The sequence below is a fragment of the Carcharodon carcharias genome, chromosome 7 (genome assembly GCF_017639515.1).
Source record: "Carcharodon carcharias isolate sCarCar2 chromosome 7, sCarCar2.pri, whole genome shotgun sequence".
In the NCBI taxonomy this organism is placed as follows: domain Eukaryota; kingdom Metazoa; phylum Chordata; class Chondrichthyes; order Lamniformes; family Lamnidae; genus Carcharodon; species Carcharodon carcharias.
Window position 1 is genome coordinate 1,614,578 of NC_054473.1, and position 25,773 is coordinate 1,640,350.

The following is a 25,773-nucleotide window of genomic DNA, read 5'->3' on the forward strand; positions in this document are numbered from 1 at the left end:
TTTATGTTCCTCACCAGTTTGCATTCATATTCTCTTTTCCCTTTCTTAATCAGTTTCTTGGTCCTCCTTTGCTGGGTTCTAAATTGTTCCCAATCCTCAGGCTTACCACTTCTTCTGCCATCCTTATAAGCCACTTCCCTTGATTTAATGCAATCCTTATTTCCTTTCATTAACCATGGTTGATTTGCCTTTCCCTCTGGATGTTTGTGCCTTAGAGGAATCTATTTCTGCAGTAGGCCATATAGTATTTCTTCAAATACTAGCCATTGCTTGTCTACTATCAAATCTTTTAGTGTATTTTCCTATAGCCAACTTGCCCCCCATACCCTCATAATTTCCTTTCTTCAGATTTGGACCCTAGTTTCAGAATGAATTATATAACATTCAAACTTAATGCAAAATTCTATCATATTATGGTCACTATTTCCCAAAGGCTCCTTTACGGTAAGGTTATTAATTAGCCCTTTCTTATTACAGAACACTAAATCCAAAATAGCCCAATCCCTAGTTGCTTCTCAATGTAATGTTCCAGAAACCCAAGTTGTATACATTCCAGCAATTCATCCTTTACAGCATTAGTGTTGAGTTGGTTAACCCAGTCTGTGTAAATTTAAATCAACCATTATTACTGTATTAACCACATTGCATGCATCTCTAATTCGTGATTTATACTGTCCCCAATGTTACCACTTTGGTGGCCTAAAACAACTCCCACCAATGTTTGCTGTCCCTTGCCGTTTCTTAGCTCCACCCAAACTGATTCTACACCTCTATTCTTCGATCTAAGATCCCGTCTTACCAATGTACTGATTTTGTCCCTTTTTAACAGTGCTACTCCACCACCTTTCCCTTTTTGCCTATGCCTTCTAAATGCCAAATATCCTTGGATATTCAATTAGCAATCTTGGTCACACTTTAGCTACATCTCTGTAATGGCAATGAAATCATACTTCAATTTGTGCATTCAAATCATCAACCCTTTTGCGAATGCTACGTACATTCAGAAAGAGTGCCTTTAAATCTGCTTTTGTAACTTTATTCTCTATTCTGATCCTATTTGATGCTTGCCAATGCTTCTTCTGGCTTCTATTTTTGCTTTCTACCTTTCTACTTCCTTTTACCAGTTTTGCTTCCCTCGAATTTGAGTTCCCTCTCAAGTTCCTGTCCACCTGCCAATCTAGCTTAAACCCTCTCCAACAGCACTAGTGAATCTCCCTGCAAGGATGTTAGTCCCAGTCCTGCTAAGATGCAGCCCCTCCATTTTGTACAGGTCTCACCTGCCCTCGAACCGGTCCTAATGCCTCAGAAATCTGATGACCTTCCTCCTACACCAGTTCTCCAGCCACATGTTCAATCTCCCAATTCTCCTATTTCAGTGCTCACCAGCACATGGGACTGGAAGTAATCCTGAGATTACTGCTTTAGAGGCCCTGTTTTTCAATCTTCTTCCTAGCCCCCTGAAATCTGCTTTCAGGACCTCATCCCCTTTCCTACCTAAGTCATTGTTACCGGTGTGGACCATGACCTCTGGATGTTCACCCTTTGCAAGAAGAATGCCCTGTAGCTGCTCCATGACATCCTTGACCCTGACACCAGGGAGGCAACGTGCCATCCTGTAGTCATCCTGTGGCCACAAAAATACCTATCTGTTCCTCTAACTAAAAAACATCCCCTATTAGTACTGCTCTTCCCCTCTTCTTCCTTCCCTACCACACAGCAGAGCCATCCATGGTGCCATGAACTTGGCTCTGACTATACTCCTCCGAGGAACCATTGCCCTCACCAGCATCCAAAACAGAAAACTGGCAGACTGCAGAACTGGTCACATGACTCACTTAATTTGCCCTAAATTTAAAGCTACACTCCCAAAATATAATCTTTTAAACCTCAGTTGTAACAACTTATCAACTTTTAAGTACAGCCAGATCTAATATCTCAACATTATCAATTCTAGTCAATGCAAATGTTTCATCTGACATAAAAACAGAAAATGCTGGAAATCCTCAGCAGATCAGGCAGCATCTGTGGAAAGAGTGAGTCGATATTTCAGTATTTCCTGTTTACATTTCAGATTTCCAGCATATGCAGCTTTTTCCTTTTCTAAAAGTGTCTCAACTACCTCTTTCACTATGACTTGGACAGCATCATCTTCCTTGCTAAAGACAGCCATGCCCTCTGCATCCTTGCATAAATACCCTTTTGGGCCCTAAACGGCTCCACTCCTCTTTTTACCATCCTTTTACTGTTTATATACCTATATAAGATATTTGGATTCCCTTTTGTTTTCGCTACTAGTCTCTCTTCATACTCGGTCTTCGCTGTTATTTTTTTCACTTCTCCTCTGACCTTCTTACATTTAGCCTGCTTCTCACTTGTATTGTTAAGCTGACATCTGTCATGCATCCTTTTTCTGCTTCAATTTACACTATATCTCTTCTGTCATCCTCAGCCCTCTGGCTTTGTTTCTCATAGTCCCCCCTCTCTCCTCTCCCTCTCCCCCTCCCCCTCCCAATGGTAATGGACCAATGACCTGTGTATCTCAACTGTGCGTTAACCATCTCTTTAAAGGAAGCCTAATTGTTCAATTGCAGTATTGCATTCTAATCTTTGATTCCACTTTACCTGGGCCAGATCTGTTCTCATCCCAAAGAAGTTTCCCCTCCCTCAATTAATTGTTTTTACTCTGGATTACTCTGTTGCATATCTAACCAGAGCTAATCTAAACCTCATGATACTATTCTCCCATGTCCCAATTCACAGCAAATCCTGTTCACCTGTCACCAGTCTGCTCTCTGACTTAGATTGGCTCTCAGTCAGGTAACGCCTTGAATTTAAAATCCTCATCCCTGTTTTTAAACCCCTTTATGGTTTCACCCTGCCCTATCTCTGCAATATTTCCAGCCCACAATCCTCTGAGATAGCTGCACTCTTCTAATTCTGTGCATTCCCAATTATAATTGTTTCAATGTTGGTTACTATGTTTTCAGTTGCCTAGGCCCCAAGCTCTGGAATTCCCTCCCTACTCCTGCCTGCCTTTCTACCTGGCTTTCCTCCTTTAAGACTCTTCTTAAAACATACCGCTTTTACCAAGCTTTTGGTCATCTCACCTAATATCTCCTTATGTGACTTGGTGTAATATTTTGTTTTATTATGTTCCTGTGAAGTGCCATGGGACATTTTATGATGTTAAATGTGCTATATAATCACTATGATCACTGGTCCCTACTACTGACATTTGATCATTTGATCCACCTCATTCACCAGAACAAATCCACCAATTTCACCTTTCTAGTTGGGTCAGAAACATACTGATCTAGAAAATTCCTGAATGCACTTCTTTCCAGCCCTCAGCCCTCTACCCTTGACGCTATTAATATTCCAATCTATATCAGAATATTTGAAGTCCCCTATTATAACTGATTCTCGTACCTCTCTAATTTCCATGCAAATTTGTTCCTCTGTAATTTTTCTCACGAGTTGCTGGCCTATAAAATACACCCAGCAATGTATGGTACCTCTATTGTTTCTTAGCTCTAACCAAATAGATTCTATTCTTGAGCCTACTAGGATATCCTCTCTCTCCAACATTATAATATTCTCCTTAAGCGATATTGCTGGCCCTCCTCCTTTCTCTCCACCCTATCTTTCAAACAAACATATAAATTAGGAGCAGGAGTAAGGCATTCAGCCCTTTGAGCCTACTCCGCCTTCAGTAAGCTCATGGCTGATCTGATTGTGGCCTCAGCTCCACATTCCACCTACACCCCCCCCCCCCCCCGAATAACCTTTGACTCCCTTGTTAGTCAAAAATCTATCTACCTCTGCCTTAAAAATATTCAATGATCCTGCCTCCACCACTCTTTGGGGAAGAGAGTTCGAAAGATTCATGACCCTCTGAAAGAAAAAATTTCTTTTCCGTCTTAAATGGAAAAGTCTCTCCCACAAGTCTCTCCTTTTGGCATCCACCCCTGCCATGTCCCCTCAATGTTTCAATAAGATCACCTCTCAACCTTCTAAACTCCAGTGGATACAGGACCAGCCTGTCCACCCTTGCCTGGTAAAATAACTTCCTAACAGTCGAGTGAACCTTCTCTGAACTGCTTCTAATACGTTTATATACTTTCTTAAATAAAGAGACCAAAACTGTACACAATACTCCAGATGTGATCTCACCAACGTCCTTTACAAAACATCCCTACCTTTAGATAAAAGCAAAATACTGTAGATGCTGGAAATCTGAAATAAAAACAGAATATGCTGGAAAAACTCAGCAGGTCTGGCAGCATCTATGGAGAGAGAAGCAGAGTTAACGTTTCGAGTCTGCATGACTCTGAAGAAGAGACATATCAGCTTGAAAGGTTAACTCTCCACGGATGCTACCAGACCTGCTGGGTTTTTCCAGCATTTTCTGTTTTTAACCCTACTTTTAGATTCCATTCCTCTTGCAATAAACGACAACATCCCATTTTCTTTCCTAATCACTGTACATGCATATTAACTTTTCCGGATTCATGTCTACCACCTACGAGGCACAGGTTAGGAATGTGATGAACTGCTCTCTACTTGACTGGATGAGTACAGCTGCAACAGCACTCAAGAAACTTGATTCCATCCAGGACAAAGCAACTCACTTGATTGGTACCACATCCACAAACATTCACTCCCTCCAGCACCAACACACATTAGCAGCAGTGTGTACCATCTACAAGATGCACTGCAGGAATTCACCAAGGCTCCTTAGACAGCACCTTCCAAACACACGACCACTATCATCTAGAAGGCTAAGGGCAGCAAACACATGGGAACACCACCACCTGGAAATTCCGTTTCAAGCCACTCGCCATCAAAACTTGGAAATATATGCCTACCTCCTTGAAGAAGTTCTGTTCCTCTCTGTGACAAGATTTCCGGATCTCTCTGTTGCCTTGTTCACCTTCATTTCTTTCCATTTCTCTCCTAGTGTTTGACAAGGTGTTTACTAAAACCCGCTTTCACAGCCATATCTCCTTTCTCAGTGACTGTCTCCGTCTCCGACTTACCCCACGTGGATTTCAACTGAAATTCCACCCCTCATGTTTCGAACCCACCCAGGATTACAGGTATCTCCAGGACATAAAACGTTTCTCGGACTGCTGTTCCCGTCACATTCTGAAATCCACTCTCAGTGCCATGCGCCGCCATATGAACACACTCGACCTCTCCCTCCAGCAGCACCGCCGTACCCTTTTTCAAAGCTGCGCGTGCCCCCAGTTTCATTTTATCCTTCGGCTCATCCGCCGCCTCAACAAGAAACTTTTTCTCTTTCTCTCAAGTGCTAAGGAACGCAAGCTCCAACAACTCATCGACACCAACACCCATCTAGGACCCTCCACCCCTGCCTGTCCCTCCGTCCCCACCCTTTCTTCCAGTCCCAACCCCAGCCGTGTATTCACTATACCCCCTGACCTTCCCCTCTCCGATGCTGAACGTTCAGTGCTCAGCAAAGGACTTAGTTTCATACCCTTACGCCCTCACCTCAATGAATTTCGGGCTCGGCATGATACTGAACTCTTCTTCCGCCGTCTTCGTCTCCGGGCTCACTTCTTTGGGCAGGAGTCCTCTCCCAGTTCAACGGATCCTTTTACCCATCTTCAATATTCTCCCTCCACCTGGACCCCTCCCTCTGGATTCTTACCTTCTCTTGATCTTTTCATTGAGAACTGTCGGCGCGACATTAGTCGTCTCAATTTCTCTGCTCCTCTCACCCATTCTAACCTGTCTCTCTCTGAACTTACTGCACTCCATTCTCTCAGGTCCAACCCTGACATTGTCATCAAACCCGCTGACAAGGGTGGTGCTGTTGTTGTCTGGCGCACTGACCTCTACCACGCGGAGGCTGAGCGTCAACTCGCAGACACTTCCTCCTACCTTTCCCTGGACCATGACCCCACCACTGAACATCAAGCCACTGTTTCCAGGACTGTCACTGACCTCATCTCCTCTGGGGATCTCCCTCCCACAGCTTCCAACCTGATAGTCGCCCAACCTCGGACGGCCCGCTTCTATCTCCTACCCAAAATCCACAAACAGAACTGCCCCGGTAGACCGATCGTCTCAGCTTGCTCCTGCCCCACAGAACTCATTTCTCGTTATCTTGACTCCCTTCTCTCTCCCCTTGTCCAGTCCCTTCCCACCTACATCCGTGATTCCTCTGACACCTTACGTCACATCAACAATTTCCAGTTCCTTGGCCCCTACCGCTTCCTCTTCACCATGGACGTCCAATCCCTCTACACCTCCATCCCCCACCAGGATGGTCTGAGGGCCCTTAGCTTCTTCCTCGAACAGAGGCCCGAACAATCCCCATCCACCACTACTCTCCTCCGTCTGGCTGAACTTGTTCTCACACTGAACAATTTCTCCTTCAACTCCTCTCACTTTCTCCAAATAAAAGGTGTGGCTATGGGTACCCGCATGGGCCCCAGCTATGCCTGTCTCTTTATGGGGTATGTGGAACATTCCTTGTTGCAGTCCTACTCCGGCCCCCTTCCACAACTCTTTCTCCGGTACATCGATGATTATTTCGGTGCCGCTTCATGCTCTCGTCAGGACTTGGAAAAATTTATTAATTTTGCTTCCAATCTCCACCCCTCCATCATTTTCACGTGGTCCATCTCTGACACTTCCCTTCCCTTCCTTGACCTCTCTGTCTCAATCTCTGGTGATAGACTGTCCACCAATATCCATTACAAACCCACCGACTCCCACAGCTATCTCGACTACAGCTCCTCACACCCCACTTCCTGTAAGGACTCCATCCCATTCTCTCAGTTCCTTCGCCTCCGTCGCATCTGTTCCGATGATGCTACATTCAAAAACAGTTCCTCTGACATGTCCTCCTTCTTCCTTAATCGAGGTTTTCCACCCACGGTCGTTGACAGGGCCCTCAACCGTGTCCGGCCCATCTCCCGCGCATCCGCCCTCACTCCTTCTCCTCCCTCCCAGAAACATGATAGGGTCCCCCTTGTCCTCACTTATCACCCCACCAGCCTCCGCATTCAAAGGATCATCCTCCGCCATTTCCGCCAACTCCAGCATGATGCCACTACCAAACACATCTTCCCTTCACCCCCCTTATCGGCATTCCGTAGGGATCGCTCCCTCCGGGACACCCTGGTCCACTCCTCCATCACCCCCTACTCCTCAACCCCCTCCTATGGCACAACCCCATGCCCACGCAAAAGATGCAACACCTGCCCCTTCACTTCCTCTCTCCTCACCGTCCAAGGACCCAAACACTCCTTTCAAGTGAAGCAGCATTTCACTTGCATTTCCCCCAACTTAGTCTACTGCATTCGTTGCTCCCAATGTGGTCTCCTCTACATTGGAGAGACCAAACGTAAACTGGGCGACCGCTTTGCAGAACACCTGCGGTCTGTCCGCAAGAATGACCCAAACCTCCCTGTCGCTTGCCATTTTAACACTCCACCCTGCTCTCTTGCCCACATGTCTGTCCTTGGCTTGCTGCATTGTTCCAGTGAAGCCCAACGCAAACTGGAGGAACAACACCTCATCTTCCGACTAGGGACTTTACAGCCTTCCGGACTGAATATTGAATTCAACAACTTTAGGTCGTGAGCTCCCTCCCCCATCCCCACCCCCTTTCTGTTTCCCCCTTCTTTTCTTTTTTTTTCCCAATAAATTATAAAGGTTTTCCTTTTCCCACCTATTTCCATTATATAAAAAAAATAAATAAATAAAAAAAAAACCACTAGAGCTATACCTTGAGTGCCCTACCATCCATTCTTAATTAGCACATTCGTTTAGATAATATCACCAACTTTAACTTTAACACCTATGTGTTCTATTGTACTATTGTCGTTGACATCTTTTGATGATCTGCTTCTATCACTGCTTGTTTGTCCCTACAACCACACCAACCCCCTCCATCTCTCTGTCTCTCTATCTCTCCGCCCCCCACACACACACCTTAAACCAGCTTATATTTCAGCTCTTTCCTGGACTCGAACTCAAGTTCTGTCGAAGGGTCATGAGGACTCGAAACGTCAACTCTTTTCTTCTCCGCCGATGCTGCCAGACCTGCTGAGTTTTTCCAGGTAATTCTGTTTTTGTTTTGGATTTCCAGCATCCGCAGTTTTTTTGTTTTTATCTTGGAAATATATTGCTGTTCCTGCACTGTCGCTGGGTTAAAATCCTGGAACTCCCTCCCTAACAGCACCGTGGCTGTACCTACACCACATGGACTGCAGCGGTTCAAGAAGACAGTTCACCACCACCTTCTCAAGAGCAGTTAGGGGTGGGCAATAAATGCTGGCCCAGCCAGCGATGTCCACATCCCATAAATGAATTAAAAAGATTGTACTAGGACACACACATCCCTCTGTTCCTCAGAGTTCTGCAATTTCTCTCCATTTAGATAATATGCTGCTTTTCTATTCTCCCTGCAAGAGTGAACAAGTTCACATTTTCCCACATTATACCCCCATCTGCCAAATGTTTGCCCACTCACTTAACCCATCTGTGTCCCTTTGCAGACTCCTTACATCCTATTCACAATTTACTCTTCTACCTATCTTTGTGTCAGCAGCAAATTTAGCAACCATACATCTGGTTCCTTCATCCAAGTATTTGATATAAATTGTAAATAGCTCAGGCAGCACTGATCCCTGTGACACTCCATTTGTCACTTCTTGCCAACCTAAAAATACCTATTTATCCCTACTCATTGCTCCCTGTTAGCTAACCAATCCTCTGTCCATGCTAATATGTTAGCCCCTACACCATGAGCTCTTATTTTGTGTTGTAACCTTCAATGTGACACCTTGTCAAATGCCTTTTGGAAATCTAAGTACAGCACATCCACAGGTTCCCCTTTATCCATGTCATTTGTTATTTCCTCAAAGAACTCCAATAAACTAACCAAACATGATTTCCTTTTCACAAAACCATGTTGACTCTGCCTGATTGCATTGAGATTTTCGAAGTGCCCTGCTATAACCCCCTTAGTAATGGATTCCAGCAATTTCTCTATGACAGATATTAAACTAACTGACCTGTAGTTTCCTGCCTCCTTCCTTTCTTGAATAGAGGAGTCACACTTGCTACTTTCCAATCTGATGGGATCTTTCCAATCTAGGGAATTTTGGAAAATTAAATTCAATGCGTCTACTATCTCAGCAGCCACTTCTTTTAAGACCCTAGGATGAAGTCCATCAGGACCTGGGGACTTATCAGCTTTAGTTTTAATAATTTTCTCTATACCTTTTCCCTGATCATTGTTTTAAGTTCCTCCCTCCCTTTCACCTCCTGATTCATAATTATTTCTGGCATTTTATTTATACCTTCACAGTGAAGGCAGGTCACTACGCAAAATAAGAGCTCATGGTGTAGAGGGTAACTTATTAGCATGGACAGAGGATTGGTTAGCTAACAGGAAGCAAAGAGTAGGGATAAATAGAAATAAAAATAAAAATACCTGGAAAAACTCAGCAGGTCTGGCAGTATCTGCGGAGAGGAACACAGTTAACGTTTCGAGTCCGTATGACTCTTGGATTTCCAGCATCCGCAGTTTTTTGCTTTTATCGTAGGGTTAAATAGGTCTTTTTCAGGTTGGCAAGGTGTGATGAATGGATTGCCACAGGAGTCAGTGCTGCCTGAACTATTTACAATTTATATCAATTACATTGAAGACCGAGGCAAAATATCTGTTCATTTCATCCACCGTTTCCTTAATTTCCATTATTAATTTCCCATGTGAACTCTAGAAGACCAACGCTCACGTTACTTTTTTCCTTTTTAAATTCCTGTAGAGACTCTTACTATCTGTTTTTATACTTATAGCTAGCTTTCCCTTGTACTCTAATTTCTTCCTCCTTATTAATCTTTTAGTCATTCTTTGTTTTTCTTTATATTCTGTCCAATTTTCTCACCTGTCACTCATCTTTGCAGAATTATATGCTTTTACTTTCAATATGATACGATCTTTAACTTCTTTACCTCTCCACGATGGTGTGTCCTTCCCTAAGAATCTTCCTTTCTCACTGGAATGTATCTTTTCTGTGTATTGTGAAATATCTCCTTAGATGTCTGACACTGCATCGCTACTGATCTATCCTTTAAACTAATTTTCCAGATCACTTTAGTCAGTTCTGTCTTCATGCCCTCATATTTGCCCTTATTTAAGTTTAAAACACTAGTCCTAAATCCACTCCTCTGTCCCGCAAACTGGATGTGAAATTCAAGCATATTATGATCACCACCACCTAGGGGCACCTTCACTATGAGGACATTAATTAATCCTGTCTTGTTGCACATTACCAGATCCAGTACAGCCTGCCCTCTGGTTGGTGCTAAAACATGTTGCTCGAAGAAACTGTCCTGAAAGCACTTCATGAACTCATCATCCAGGCTACCTTTACCAATCTGATTTGTCCAATCTATATGTAGATTAATATTACCCATGATAATTGCCATACCTTTCTCACAAGCCCCCATTATTTCTTCCTGTATACCCCATACTACAGTGTGGTTACTGTTAGGGGGCCTATAAACCACTCCCAGAAGTGACTTCTTACCTTTACTATTTCTCATCTTTACTCTAACTGATTCTGCATCTTGAGCTCCAGAACTAAGATCATCTCTCTCTCTCTATTGTACCAACGTCACTCCTAATTAACAGCTATCCCTCCACATTTTCCTGTCTTCCAGTCCTTCCGAAATATCATGTACCAATTAATGTTCACGTCCCAGACTTTATCATCCTGCAGCTGTGTCTCTGTAATGGCTATCAGATCATATATATTTATTTCCATTTAAGAACATAAGAAATAGGAGCTGGAGTAGGCCATTCAGTCCTCAAGCCTGCCCCACCGTTCAATAAGATGAGACCATAAGACGTAGGAGCAGAACTAGGCCAGTCTGCTCCGCCATTCAATGAGATCATGACTGATCTGATAATCCTCAACTCCACTTTCCTGCCTTCTCCCCATAACCCTTGTTTCCATTACTGATTAAAAATATGTTTATCTCAGCCTTGAATATACTTAACGACCCAGCTTCTACAGCCCTCTCCAGTAAAGAATTCCACAGATTGACTACCCTCTGAGAGAAGTAATTCCTCCTCATCTCTCTTTTAAGTGGGCGCCCCCTTACTCTGAGATTATGCCCTCTGGTGCTAGATTCTCCCACAAAGGGAAACAACCTCTCAGCACCTATACTGTCAAGCCCCCTAAGAATCTTATATGTTTCAATAAGGTTGCTTCTCATTCTTCTGAACTGCAATGAGTACAGGCCCAACTGACTCAACCTCTCCTTATAAGAAGATCCCTCCATCCCCGGGATCAACCTAATGAACCTTCTCTGGACTGCCTCCAATGCCAGTATATCTTTCCTTAGATAAGGGGACCAAAACTGTTCACAGTATTCTAGGTGTGGTCTAACTAGTGCCTTGTATAGCTTTCCCTATTTTTATACTCCATTCCCATTGAAATAAAAGCCGACATTCCATTTGTCTTACCTCTTACCTGCTGAACTTGTATGCTAATTCTTTTGGGATTTATGCACAGGGCCCCCAAATCCCTCTGTGCTGCAACTTTCTTCAGTCTTCCTACATTTAAATAATATTCAGCTCCTCTATTCTTCCTGCCGAAGTGCATAACCTCACATTTTCCCACTGCCACATTTTTGCCCACTCATTTAACCTGTCTATATTGTGTCTTCCTCACCAATTGCCTTCCCACGTATTTTTGTGTTATCTGCATACTTGGTGATAGTACATTCATTTCCCTCATCCAAGTCATTAATATATATTGTAAGTAATTGTGGCCCCAGCATTGATCCCTGTGGCACTCCACTAGTTAAAGAATACCATCTTGAAAATCGGACGTCTTTTGGAAATCCAAATATATTACATCTACTGGTTCCCTTTTATTTATCCTACTTTTTACCTCCTCAGTAGAATTCTAATAAATTTGTCAGACATGATTTCCATGAAGCCATGCTGATTCTGCTTGATTAGATTATGCATTTCTAAATGCTCTGCTATTGCATCCTTTATAGTAGACTCCAACATTTTCCCAATGACAAATGTTAAGCTAACTGGCCTATGGTAACCTGTTTTTTGTCTCCCTCCCTTTTTGAATAAGGGTGTTACATTGGCAGTTTTCCAATCCTCTGGGACTTTTCCAGAATCTAAGGATTGGAAGATTACTACCAGTGCATCCACTATCACTGCAGCTATTTCCTTTAATATCCTCGGATGCAACCCATCAGGTCCAGGTGACTTATTGGCCTTTAGCCCCATTAGTTTCCCTGGTACTTTTTCTCTAGTGATAGTTATTATATTTATTTCCTCCCACCTTTTGCCCCATGATTATTTAGTATTTTTGGAATGCTATTACTGTCTTCTACCGTGAAGACTGATGCAAAGTATTCATTCAACTCCTCTGCCACTTCCTGGTTCCCCATTATTATTTCCCCAGCCTAATTCTCTAAGGGGCCTATACTGACTTTGGCCTCTCTCTTTTTATATATTTAAAGAAGCTCTTACTGTCTGTTTTTATATTTCTTGCTAGTTTACCCTCAAAGTTTATTTTCTCCCTCTTTATCATTTTTCTGGTCATCTTTTGTTGATTTTTAAAAGTTTCCCAATCCTCCGGCTTACCACTAATCTTTGCCACATTGTATGTTTTTTCTTTCACTTTGATACAATCCTTAACTTCCTCGGTTAACCATGGTTGGTTTATCCCTTCCTACAATCCTTCTTCCTCACTGGAATAAATCTTTGTTGTGAGTCATGAGTTATTTTCTTAAATGTCTGTCATTGTTCATCAACCTGTCTTTTCTGCTAAACTCCTTTCCCAGTCAACTCCAGTCAACTCTGCCCTCATTCCTTTGTAATTACCCTTATTTAAGTTTAGCATAGTTGTTTCTGAACTAAGTTTCTCACTCTCAAACTGAATGCTAAATTCCACCATGTTATGGTCATTGTTTCCGAGGGGATCTTTACTCTGAGTTAATTTATTAAACTTGCCTCATTACACATTACCAGACCCAAAATAGCCTGAACCCTGGTTGGATCCACAACATATTGTTCTAGGAAACCGTCCCAAGTACACTGAATGAATTCTTGCTCGTGGCTACCCCTGCCAATTTGATTTTTCCAATCTACATGGAGATTAAAGTCACCCATGATTAATATACTGCCTTTTTTACATGCCTTCATTATTTCCTGATTTATTCTCTGTCTGACAGCATAGCTGCTGTCAGGGGGCCTATAGGCTACTCCCACCAGTGTTGTCTTCCCCTTGTTATTTCTTACCTCCACCCATATGGATTCTACATCTTCTGATCCGCGATCATTTCTTGCTATCGTACTTATTCTATCTCATGCCAACAAAACTACCCCACCTGCCTTTCCTTCCTGTCTGTCCTTTCGAAAAGTCACATACCCCTGAATATTTAGTTCCCAGCTTTGATCTCCTTGTAACCATGTCTCCGTAATGGATAAAAGATCATACCCATTAATCTTTATTTGTGCCGTTAATTAATTTATTTTGTTCCAAATACTATGTGCATTTAAAAACAGAGCCATTAATTGTGCCCTTTTACCATTTTCCCCCCTTTGATCCTATTTGCTGCTTCTTTTTCATGTTTGTACACTCTGTCCCTTCCTGTCACACTCTGGGTAAAGTAGCTGCCCTGCAATGCTGCCATATCCTTTTGCTTTGTAGGCTTACTTATCCCCTCTCTAGAACTTTCCCCCCTCTATTTAGTTTAAAGCCCTCTCTACAGCCCCAGCTATTCGATTGACCAGGACACCGGTCCCAGCATGGTTCAAGTGAAGCCCATCCTCCCCCCACTTGAATGGCCCCCTGTACCATGGTGCTGTGGTCAGTTCGCTCATCCTCCATGCAGCCCCTCCTCTCCACACAGCTTGCAAGAACCTCGTAGCTGTTGGACAATTTCAGGGTCTGAAGCTCCTTGAACGCTACCTCCTGGGTCCCCATACCTGCCTCATCTGTAGTCACGCTCATAGCTGCAGAGAACAGTATCTATCCCCTTAATTATACACCTCCCTTCTACTCCAGCACTGATGCCAGTGCCCCATGAACTGAAACCCATTCCTCCCACACCAATGTTTGAGCCACACATTTAACTCCTTGACTTTATTTACCCTATGCCAGTTTGCCTGTGGTTCAGGTAGTAATCCTGAGATTATTACCATGGAGGTTCTGCTTTTTAATTTAGCTCCTAACTATTCAGATTCTTTTAGCAGAACCTCCTTTCTAGTCCTATCAACGGCTTTGGTACCAACGGGGATGATGTCAACTGGATCCCTTCCCTCCCACTCTAATTTTCTCTCCAGCCCTGAGGAGATGTCCTTAACCCTGGCAGCGGGCAGACAGCACAGCCTTCAGGACTCACGCTCACAGCTGCAAAGAACCGTATCTATCCCCCTAATTATACTCTTCCCCTACCAGTACCACATTCCTATTTTCCTATTTCCTCCCCCCACTTGAATGGCCCCCTGTACCATGGTGCTGTGGTCAGTTCGCTCATCCTCCATGCAGCCCCTCCTCTCGTCCACACAGCTTGCAAGAACCTCATAGCTGTTGGACAATTTCAGGGTCTGAGGCTCCTTGAACGCTACCTCCTGGGTCCCCATACCTGCCTCATCTGTAGTCACGCTCACAGCTGCAGAGAACAGTATCTATCCCCCTAATTATACTCTTCCCCTACCAGTACCACATTCCTATTTTCCTATTTCCTCCCCCCACTTGAATGTCTGATCACAGACCAAATTTGAATTATCTAACCTGTGGGGTTTGACCACCTCCTGGAGCAAAGTGTCCGGGTAACTTTGCTCCTCTCTGATGCGGCGCAATGTCTGCAGCTCAGACTCCAGCTCTTTAGCTCGGATCTGAAGTTTCTCGAGCTGCAAACACTTATTACAGATGTATTTGCTCCAGATCATCTTGGTGTCCAGCAGCTCCCGCATGCTGCAGCAGCAACACATCACCCAACCTGCCATTGCTATCCTATTTAATTTAATTAATTAATTACTCTAGTATTCCAGTTCTTTACACTTTATTGAAATTAATTATTTACAACAGCATTGATCTTATACTCAAAAAGCTATTTTTAAGAAAGAGAAAATGAAAACTAGAGATCTAAACACTAACTATAGATCTTAATTTTAATCCAAAGACTGGAGATGTTCACCAATCCGACTCACCAATCATCTGCTTTTCACACTCTTTTTAAATGAAGTGCCCAGTTCAGATTTAAGTAAAGTCCACTCACTAACCCACTCTCTGCTTTAAATAAAGTCCACACGCTCACCAACATCCCAGAAACAGTCGCCAGCTCCTCTCCAGCTCGATTCCTCCCCCAGTGTCTGAGCTGTGGGACAGGAGGCAGAAAGATCATGGCTGATCTTCCCCAGGCCTCAGCTCCTCTTTCATGCCAGCTCCTCATAACCCTCAACTCCACGATATTTCAAAAATCTATCTACCTCATCTTTAAATACTTTCAGTGATCTAGCCTCCACAACTCCTTGGGGTAGAGAATTCCAGACATTCATTACCCTCTGAGAGAAGAAATTCCTTCGCATCTCAGTTATAAATGATTGTCCCCTTATTCGGTAACTCTGTCCCCTAGTTCGTGATTACCCCACTAGTGGAAACATCTTCTCAACATCTACCCTGTCAAGCCCCTTCAGAATCTTGTACGTTTCAATTAGATCAAATATGATTTCCCTTTTGCCAAACCATGTTGACTCTGATTGCGCTAAACTTTTCTAAATATCCTGAAATTTCTTCCTTAATAATGGACTCTAGCATTTTCCCAACGACAGATGTTAGGCTGACTGGGGGGACATGGTGGCGTAGTGGCATTGTCACTGGATTGGTAATCTAGAGACCCAGAGTAACACTTTGGGGACCAGGTTCAAATCCCACCATGGTAGATAGTGGAATTTGAGAAAAAAAATTGGAATTAACAGCCTAATGATGACCATGAAACAATTGTCATAACCCTAACCCATCTGGTTCACTAATGTCCTTTAAGGAAGGAAATCTGCTGTCCTTACCTGGTCTGGCCTACATGTGACACCAGACTTACAGCAATGTGGTTAACTCTTAAAATGCCCTCTGAACAACAGCATTAGGGATGGGCAATAAATGTAGCCAACAATGCCCACATCCCATAAACAAAAAAAAAGACAGGCCTGCAGTTTCCTGCTTTTTGTCTCCCTCCCTTCTTGAACAGGGGCATCACATTAGCAGTTTTCCAATCCTTTGGGACTCTCCCCAAATCCCGTGAGTTCTGGAATATTTTGACCAATGCCTCCACTATCTCTGCAGCCACTTCCTTTAAAAACCCTTGGATGCAGGGCATCACCGATGCAAAATATTGGTTTAAATTATCTGCCATTTCCTTGTTCCCCGTTATCAATTCTCAAGTCGTATCCTCCAAGAGTCCCACACTCACTTTAGTCACTCTCTTATATATCCATGGAAGCTCTTCCTGTTTATGTTTTATATTTCTTGCCAATTTACTTTCATAATCAATCTTCTCCCTCTTTGTAAGCTTTTTAGTCATCCACTGCTGGTTCCTAAAAAATTCCCAATCCTCTGACCTACCACTAGTTTTTGCTACTTTGTATGCCTTAGTTTTTGATTGGATGCTCTCCTTGACCACCTTTGTTAACCACGGATGGTTCACCCTTCTCATCGTGTCCTTCTTTTTGACCGGAATAAATTTTTGATGAGCATTATGAAATATCTGCTTAAATGTCTGCCACTGCTCATCCACTGACCTTTCCCTTAGTCTATTTCCCAGTCCGCTTTAGACAACTCTTTCTTCATACCTCTGTAATTGTCCTTATTTAAGTTGAGGACACAGCCACCCAGTGCCTCAAGAGGATGAATGATCTCCTCTGTTCCGCCAGGGTAAGTCATTCTTCTCATCTCTCTCAACTCAAATACTCACAAATCCGTCACACATCCACAGGGATCTCACTCACTGGAATTTCAAGGGACATTACCATTCACGCTCTTTCACACACCTTCATCTGCCCTGTGGATAGTGTCCTCATCCTGTCCATGGCACCCCTCACCACCCACACATACCAGGCATTCTTCCTATCTGAGATAAAAACAAAAAACAGATCTGTGGAAGGATCATGAGGAATCGAAACGTCAACTCTTTTCTTCTCTGCCGATGCTGCCAGACCTGCTGAGTTTTTCCAGGTAATTCTGTTTTTGTTTTTTTATTCTTCCCATCTGGCCTGGCAGGCATCCTGCTTACACACTTTCCATCTGTCTTCATGCAGGACAAGCTGACACAGAACAAAGGGAAGAAGTTACAGGCTGATGGAGGAATGCCTGAAATCAAGGATATTGGTGCTGACCTCCACTGCCACTGCCTCCCATGCTGGATTTGCCACCTTGCTTCCTAGTCTTTACCCAGAGTGGGAGTAGAGACCCGTGTTGCTCGCCCTCAAACTGAATTTGAAATTCTACCATGTTGTGATCACTACCTCCTAGAGGATCCTTAACTACGATATCTCTTACTAATCCCACCTCATTACACATTTCTATATCTAAAATAGCCTGTTCCTGGGTAGGTTCAGTGATGTATTGCTCTAAGAAACAATCCCTGATGCAGATTAAAATTAATCTTCCATGTTAGCATTGCCAATCTGATTTGTCCAGTCAAAATGCAGATTAAAATCACCCATGACAATTGTAGTGCCCTTCTTGCACGCCTCCATTATTTCCCAATTTATACTTTGTCCTACATTGAGGCAACTCTTTGGGGACCTATAGACGACTCCCACCCGTGACTTCTTCCCCTTGCTATTCCTTATTTCCAACCAAACTGATTCCACGTTACGACCTGTTACACCTATCTTATTACTCACCACCGCACTGATACCTTCCTTTATTAACAAAGCTACCCCACCTCCTTTTCCTTTTTGCCTATATTCTGGAATATCGAATAACCTTGAGTATTGAGTTCCCAGCCTTGGCCACCCTGCAACCATGTCTCTGTAATAGCTATCAAGTCATATTCATTTATTCGTATTTGTGCCATCAACTCATCTATCTTGTTACAAATGTTGCGTGCGTTCAGATAAAGAGCCTTAAGCTTTAACCTTTTATCATTATTACTCATTCTGGTTTTAATTTCTGCTGCACTCTTCTGCTTATATTTTCTGCACCTTCCTGTCACACTTTGATTATCGTTCACCTCTTCACTACCCTGCACCTCTGCTCTCTCGTTTCTTTCTGATTTTTTAAAAACTTCTCTTCAATTGAATCCCCCCACCCACCCCACTAATTAGTTTAAAGTCCTGTCTACAGCTCTAGTTATATGATTCGCCAGGACATTGGTCTCAGCATGGTTCAAATGAAGCTTGACCCAACGGAATAGCTCTCTTCCCCAGTACTGGTGCCAGTGCCCCACGAATCAGAACCCATTTCTCCCACACCAATCTTTGAACCACGCATTTACCTCTCTAATCTTATTTACTTTCCCCAATTTGTACGTGGCTCAGGTAGTAATCCGGAGGTTATTACCTTTGTGGTTCTGCTTTTTAATTTAGCCCCGAGCTGCTCATAGTCCCTCAGCAGAACCTCTTTCCTAGTCCTACCTATGGCGTTGGTACCTACGTGGACTACAACAACTGGATCCTTCCCCTCCCATTCCAAGTTCCCTTCCAGACCAGAAGAAATGTCCTTAACGTTGGCACCAGGTAGACAATACAGTCTTTGCGACTCTGCTGCAGGGAATATTTGTGCTGTCAATTCATTTGTTTTGTTACGAATGCTACGTGCATTCAAATACAGAGTCTTTAGTTCTGCCTTTTTACTTTTTTTTTGCAAACTCTAACCTTATCTGCTGGTGCACTCTTAGGTTTGTACATTGTGCCTTCCTGCCACACTCTGATCATTATTTCCCTTATTCCTAATTTGCTCTTTTGCCTTGTCTTCTCTCTTAATTTATCACATCTTCCCAAACATGATTCTTTGCCCCCATTATTTAGTTTAAGGCCCTCTTTGCTGCCTGGTTATGCGACAGAACACTTGTCCCAGCACAGTTCAGGTGAAGACCATCCCGACGGTACAGCTCCTTCATTTCCAAGTACTCGTGCCAGTTCAACCCCTTCAATCAAAACCCATTTCTCCTACACCAATCATCGAGCCACGCATTTAACTCTCTGATTTACCCTACTGCAATTTGCTCGTGGTTCAGGTAGTAATTCAGAGATTATTATCTTTGAGGTTCTGCTTTTTACTTTAGCCCCTAGCTGCTCATACCCCTCAGCAGAACCTCTTTGTGTCATTGGTAGCTACTTGGACCAACTGGATCTTCCCCCTCTCACTGCAAAGTTCCTCTCCAGCTCAGAGTAGATGTCCCGAACCCTGGCACCAGGCGGGCAACACAGCTGTCTGGACTACACACTCTCGGCTGCAGAGCACTCTGTCTATCCCCCTGACTATACTGCCCCCAACCATCACTACATCTTTATTAACCCCCTACTTGAATGGCTTCCTTTACCATATTGCCATGGTCAATTTGCTCATTCACCCTGCAGCCACCACTTTCATCCATACAAGCTGCAAGAACCTGGAACCTGTAGGACAATTGCAAAGGCTGAGGCTCCTTCACTTATACCTTCTGGGTCCCTTTTTGCAGTCACACACTCCTGTCCCTGACCACTGACCAAATCAGAAGACCCTATCCTAAGGGGTGTGACTGCCTCCTGGTACAAAGTGTCCCTGTAACTTTCTCCCACTCTGATTCATCGCAGTGTCTGCAGCTCAGCCTCCAGCTCAATGACTCTGAGCCGAAGCTCCTCAAGCCGCAGACACTTAACTGCAGATGTGTTTGCCCTGGATCACCCTGGTCTCCAGGAGCGCCCTCATCCTACTGTCACAACACATCACCTGCCATGCCATCTTTATTATATGTTCATTTATTCTTAATTAATTTATAATTAATAAGCACTGCTACTCCTAATAAGCTTTACTACTGCTAGTAAACCTTACTACAACTAATAAACCCTTACAATTACCAATAAATTACATACATTTTGAAGATAAATGTGCAAAATATTCACCAACTAATCACTTATCTGTTTTCCTATGATGTCACACTTTGATTTCTCTCAGAACGTGGCCGCTGTGCTTTGAAGCTGCAGATTAAATAGATTGGATAGCTACTGCAGGTGGCAGTTACTGCCTTTGGGTCCTACTGTCTCCGGATTCTCTTCTTCCCCTGCTCCTGAACACCTTGTATCCAGGAAGATTTAGTAACCAGTTGTGTGCATGTTTGAGCCAGGTCTCTGTTATATCATCATATTTTCATGTAATTATTGGCATCTGCAGCTCCCCACCTTATTTACCACACTCCATGCATTCATGTACTTGTACAGTAAGCCTAATTCAGACCTTATTGCATTTCCTCTCACTCTAACCCCATCTAATACTTCAATATTTCCTCCTTTAGTGCTACCTGTCTCTCCCGATTCTTTGTGCAACTTGTTTTTCCTCTGTAATATTACCTCCTGGTTCCTATACCTATGCCAAGTTGGTTTAAACCCTTCCCCAAGCACAAGCAAATCACTCCATTAGGACTTTGCTCCTGAACAAAGCCAGAACCAATTTCTGCAGCCTGCACAAGTCCCAAATCCCCCAGAACAGGTCTGAATGTCCCAGGAGCCTGAAGCCCTCTCTGCTCCACCATCTCTGTAGTCACACGTTGATGAATGTTGTCAGAATGTTCTACAGCTGCTGAGTGATATCATTGACCCTGGCCCCAGAGAGGCAACATACCATCTTGGATTGACATCTGTGGCCACAGAGAAGCCTGTTTCTTCCCATAACTAGAATTCCCTATCACTACTGCTTTCCAAGTCTTCCTCCTGCCCTCCCACTATACCTGAGGCAGCCATGGTCTTGACTTTGGCTGCACCTCCTTCCACGTTCCTCCCCTCGCTCGAAGGCTGCCATCACCCTCACCAGTGTTCAGAACTGGTTGGAGAGTGAGATAGACTTGGGGGATCTGTCTGGTGTTCCTCGATTGTAATGTGGTCACCCATTCCCCCTCTGCCTGCACACCCTTAAACCTGTGCGGTCACCACATCTTACAAACTTATGAATTCATAAAACTCTCAGCCTCGTGGATGTGAACATCCAACTTAAATAAACACTCATCAGCTGCTGCTCTTGTGTTGATGTCACTTTATTTCATAGGGAGGTTAACTGAAATGTTTCTACTTAATTCCTATTTTCTAAATACCTTAGGTTTCAGTTTGCTGGAAAATTCAGAACTCTCTAATTTACCATGTCTTATTTAATTTCAACTTTATCCCCTAGAACTGATTTATTGTATGATAAATTGTGAAATTGACTTTAGTTTTTTATAGTAATAAATCGATCAAGTCTTACCTTAAGTTGATTAATTTAGATTAAATTAAAAGCTTAGCAGTACACTCAGCTCCTTGTCCTCTGATGTCACTTTATGATTTTTTTCTCCTCCCACTCCCATTCAGTTCAGGCTCCCCAATCAGAGCTGGCTCCCTTCCAGCCTGCTTTGCTCTGCTCTGCTCCTGCCTGACGCCGCCCTACCTGGATCCAGGCCCACTTCACTCCAAGTTTGCCCCCCACTGGACCCACTCTGTGCTCCTCCACTCTGCTCCTGGTTGGCTGCATGCCACCCTGCCCAGCTCCTGCACCACCCTGCCCTCAAAGGGGTGCAATCGAGATTCCCCTGATTGATTCCAGAAATGGTGCAATTTTGTTATGATGAGAGATTGAGTAGAATGAGCCCACATGCTCTGGAGTTTAGAAGAATGAGAGGTGATTTCATTGAGACTACAAGATTCTATGAGGGTAGACACAATGAGGATGTTTCCCATGTCTGGAGAATCTGAAACTAGGGGGCACAGTCTCAGGATAAGGGGTTGTCCATTTCATTGCAACTCATCAAGTTGTAAATCTTTGGTATTCTCTACTGCAGAAAGCTGTGGGTGCTCTGGGGTTTGAGTGTATTCAAGGGCAAGATCCAGTAGATTTCTGGACTCTTAAGGGAATTGAGGATTATTGGGTTAAAAGCAAAAAACTGCAGATGCTGGAAATCTGAAATAAAAGCAGAAAGTGCTGGAAAAGGTCTGGCAGCATCTGTAGAGGGAGAAACAGAGTTAAAGTTTCGATTTCATATGACTCTTCTTCAGAGCTAAAGAGAAGTAGAAATGTGATGGACTTTATACTGTTTAGGAGGTGGTGGAGCAAGATAAAAGATCAGGGATAAGTGAGAGTTAAAGAGAGGTTGTCAAAGATATCATGGATACAAGACAAAGGGGAGTGTTAATGGTAGTGGTAAAGACTCAAGAAGGTGCTGATAGTGGCATGAAGGTAGGAGCAGAATGTGTTAATAGCAGAACAAGGGTCAGCACTCTGTGAAAGCAGTTCAACAAAACCAGTGACAGATGGACGGGAGGAGAGTGGTTGGGGAAAAAGGCTAAAAAATGAATAAATATATAAAATTACAATAAACAAAAAAAAATTGGATTGATAAAGGGGTAAAGGTGGACGAGACAGTTCATGGTCTGAAGTCAAGTCCATGTTAAGTCCAGAAGGCTGTAAAGTGCCTAATCAGAAGAGGATTATTGGGATTGGGTGGAAAAGCGGTGGTGAGGTCAAGATCAGTTATAAACCTATTGAATGGCAGAGCAAGTTCGAGGGGCCATGTGGCCTACTCCTGGCCCTACTTTATTTATGTTCTTAAGCTATTGCAAATAATCTTTATCAAACCCTGAGAAATACAAGTAGAATATGTAGGAAGCCGAAAGATTGAATTAGATTATGACTTCTGGTAATATGTGCTATCTGCAGATATTGATGTAATTTCCAGTTCTCACTTTTAAATGTGGTTTACAGATTCTCATTTCAGCAGATGATGAGGTGGACGAATCTGAAGGTGATGAGGACCTTAGGAGACTGATGAGTTTAAAGCCTGTTAAAAAGAAGCTGCGATTTGGGGGCCTCCCAGTATGACACAGGGCCATGTTCTTGTCCTTCAGAGTCAAAGGGGAAGGTCACGCCGTCACAGGATGACACCTTTTCCTGCTCCAAACTGCAATGTGAAAATGGGCTGCATAAAATGGTGGAGTGGCACAAGGATCTGAAAGATTTTTTAAAAAGATGAGATTGCGATGATTGTGAGTTTATGATCTCAGCTTTCCTCTTTGCACTGATACCAAGCATTCCCTGATCAAAGTTGTCTGTTGTTGGCAAACGTAAAATATACAGGACCATTGGGTGCTGCAGAACATTTTTTTGCACCAATCAGGTTTTTGTTCCTTTGTTTTAAGTTATTAAATCTGTCACTCAGTTTGTTTATATGTTTTATATATTGCCCAAGAACTGTGAATCCTCAACTTTCAAAGATAGTAGCCAGCAGCTGTAATTTGCACAACATGGTTACAGGTTGGAGATCAGGTGAGTATGTAAGACCTCAGCAATTACCAAAGTGAAAATGCTGCAACAGCTGAATAATCCACAATGTTAAAAGGGCAAGGGACTACTGTGGGTTAGTTCTATCTTTTTCTGACCCTGTCTCTCTCCATCTTCTCTGAACCTGTCTCCTTTTCCCCTGTCCTCTCTGATTGTGCCATGATAGCAGTCAAAAAGATTCGCTTCATTTATATTACCTGGATCAGTTGGACCCTAATGATAGGTGGGTTTGATAACTGATTAAAGGTGACGGCACAGTTTTGCAACATAGGGAAGAATTTTCTCCCTGTTGGGGGGGAAGTGTAGGAGCGGGCGCGTGCAGACGCGCCTCCAATCGGCACTTCCATTCGGGGCGCGCTGCCATATTACGTGGGCGGGCCAATTAAGGCCTGCCCAGCGTGACGTCTGCCAGGAAGCGCTATGTGCTCCCTGGGCATAGGCGTATTCCCTCAGTCGAGAGCGCACTCAGAGCGTACTCATCTCCCTGAGGCTAATTACTGCCTCAGGGAGATCGGTACCAAATTTAAAAATGGTAAATGTACAAAAATAAAATTTCCCTGACATGTCCCCTCATGTGACACTGTCATATGAGTTGGGACATGTCCATCACTTTTAATCAAACTTTTATTAAATTTTTTAAAACCCTCATGAAACCTCATCCCGCCTGTAGGTGAGGTTTTATGCTTTTTCTGAAGCCCGCCAGGGCTTCCGGCCTGCCCGCCAATCTTAAGGTTGGACAGGCAGGTCCATTAATTATTTGAATTAGTTTTTAAATGGCCTCAATAGGCCGTTGACAGGCTGCGCCCTCGTCTACCTGAAAATTGAAATGATGCGGGGCGATGTTGGCAGTTCCGCTTGGTGTCATCCCGTGTCACTTTACGTGTCGGCAAGCGGGTCCCACCCTCCGCTCGCCAACCAAAATATTCTGGCCATAGTTTCTCAATGAGCTGTGATGGCCAAAGTTCCAATTTGGTAACAAGGCATTCAATTTCTAATCCAGATCATCTTGTACTCAGGCTTTCCTTTGTAAAGTTCACGAATAGAGCATTAAAGATGTATGTTGCTCCTCTGTTCTGTCCAAAAGCATTCAACCATTCAAGATTATTTCATGATGGTGCCCCTGGTTCTAACCCATGCCTGCTTTGCCAGAACAAAAATTAATTGATTGGTGACATTAATATTTATTGAACCTTTATACTTAACGTATTCTGACTATAATCATCCTATTTGAAAAGATTTTGGCAACAGTATCCTATTAATCGCTAAGAAAAAGCAAAATACTGCGGATGCTGGAAATTTGAAATATAAACAGAAAATGTTGGAAAAACTCAGCAGGTCTGACAACATCTGTGGAGAGAGAAACAGAGTTAATGTTTCTTTTCTGCATTATTCTTCAAAGCTAAAGAGAAGTAGAAAGTGGTGGAATTTACACTGTTAGAGGAGATGTGGAGCAGGTAAAGCAGGATAGAAGGTCAGCAATAGGTGGGGGCTAAGGAGAGATTGACAAAGATGTCATGGACACAAGACAAAGGGAGTGTTAATGGTAGTAGAGAAGAGTAAAGGTGCTGATAGCGGTATTAAGGTGAAAAACCAGAATGTGTTAATGGCAGAACAAGGGTCAGTGCTCTGTGAAAGCACAGATTGAACAAGTGATAGATAGCCCTGTTTGTTTTTGGGGGGGTGGTGGTTGGGGAAAAAGGATAAAAAAGGGATAGAAAAGGGATTTTTAAAAAGGGTTAAAAAATGAATAAAATATGGATAAATACAAAAATAAGCAAATAAAAAATAAAATATAAAAATAAATTTTAAAAAATAAAGAAGTTGAAGGTGGAGGAGAGAGTTCATGGTCTGAAGTTGTTGAACTCATTATTCAGTCTGGAAGACTGTAAAGTGCCGAGTCGGAAGATGAGGTGCTGTTCCTCCAGTTTGCGTTGGGCTTCACTGGAACAATGCAGCAAGCCAAGGCCAGACATGTGGGCACGAGAGCAGGGTGGAGTGTCGAAATGACAAGCGACAGGAAGGTCTGGGTCATGCTTGCGGACAGACCGAAGGTGTTCTGCAAAGTGGTCACCCAGTCTGCGTTTGGTCTCTCCAATGTAGAGGAGGCCGCATTGGGAGCAGCAAATGCAGTAGTCCAAATTGAGGGAGGTGCAAGTGAAGCACTGCTTCACCTGAAAGGAGTGTTTGCACCCTTGGACAGTGAGGAGGGAGGAGGTAAAGGGGCAGGTGTTACACCTTCTGCGATTGC

At 43.4% G+C, this 25,773-nt stretch overlaps 1 protein-coding gene across 2 annotated transcripts in view; it reads left to right on the plus strand.

Annotated features, from left to right (window-relative positions):
* Positions 1–25,773, plus strand: part of stimate (STIM activating enhance) — a 176,279-nt gene that overhangs the window by 134,134 nt on the left and 16,372 nt on the right. For both annotated transcript variants that reach the window (XM_041190911.1, XM_041190910.1), the window contains exon 8: positions 22,950–23,230. In XM_041190911.1, coding sequence (XP_041046845.1) covers positions 22,950–23,066 — 117 coding nt within the window. In that variant the 3' untranslated portion in view covers positions 23,067–23,230. The remainder of the gene's footprint in view (positions 1–22,949; positions 23,231–25,773) is intronic.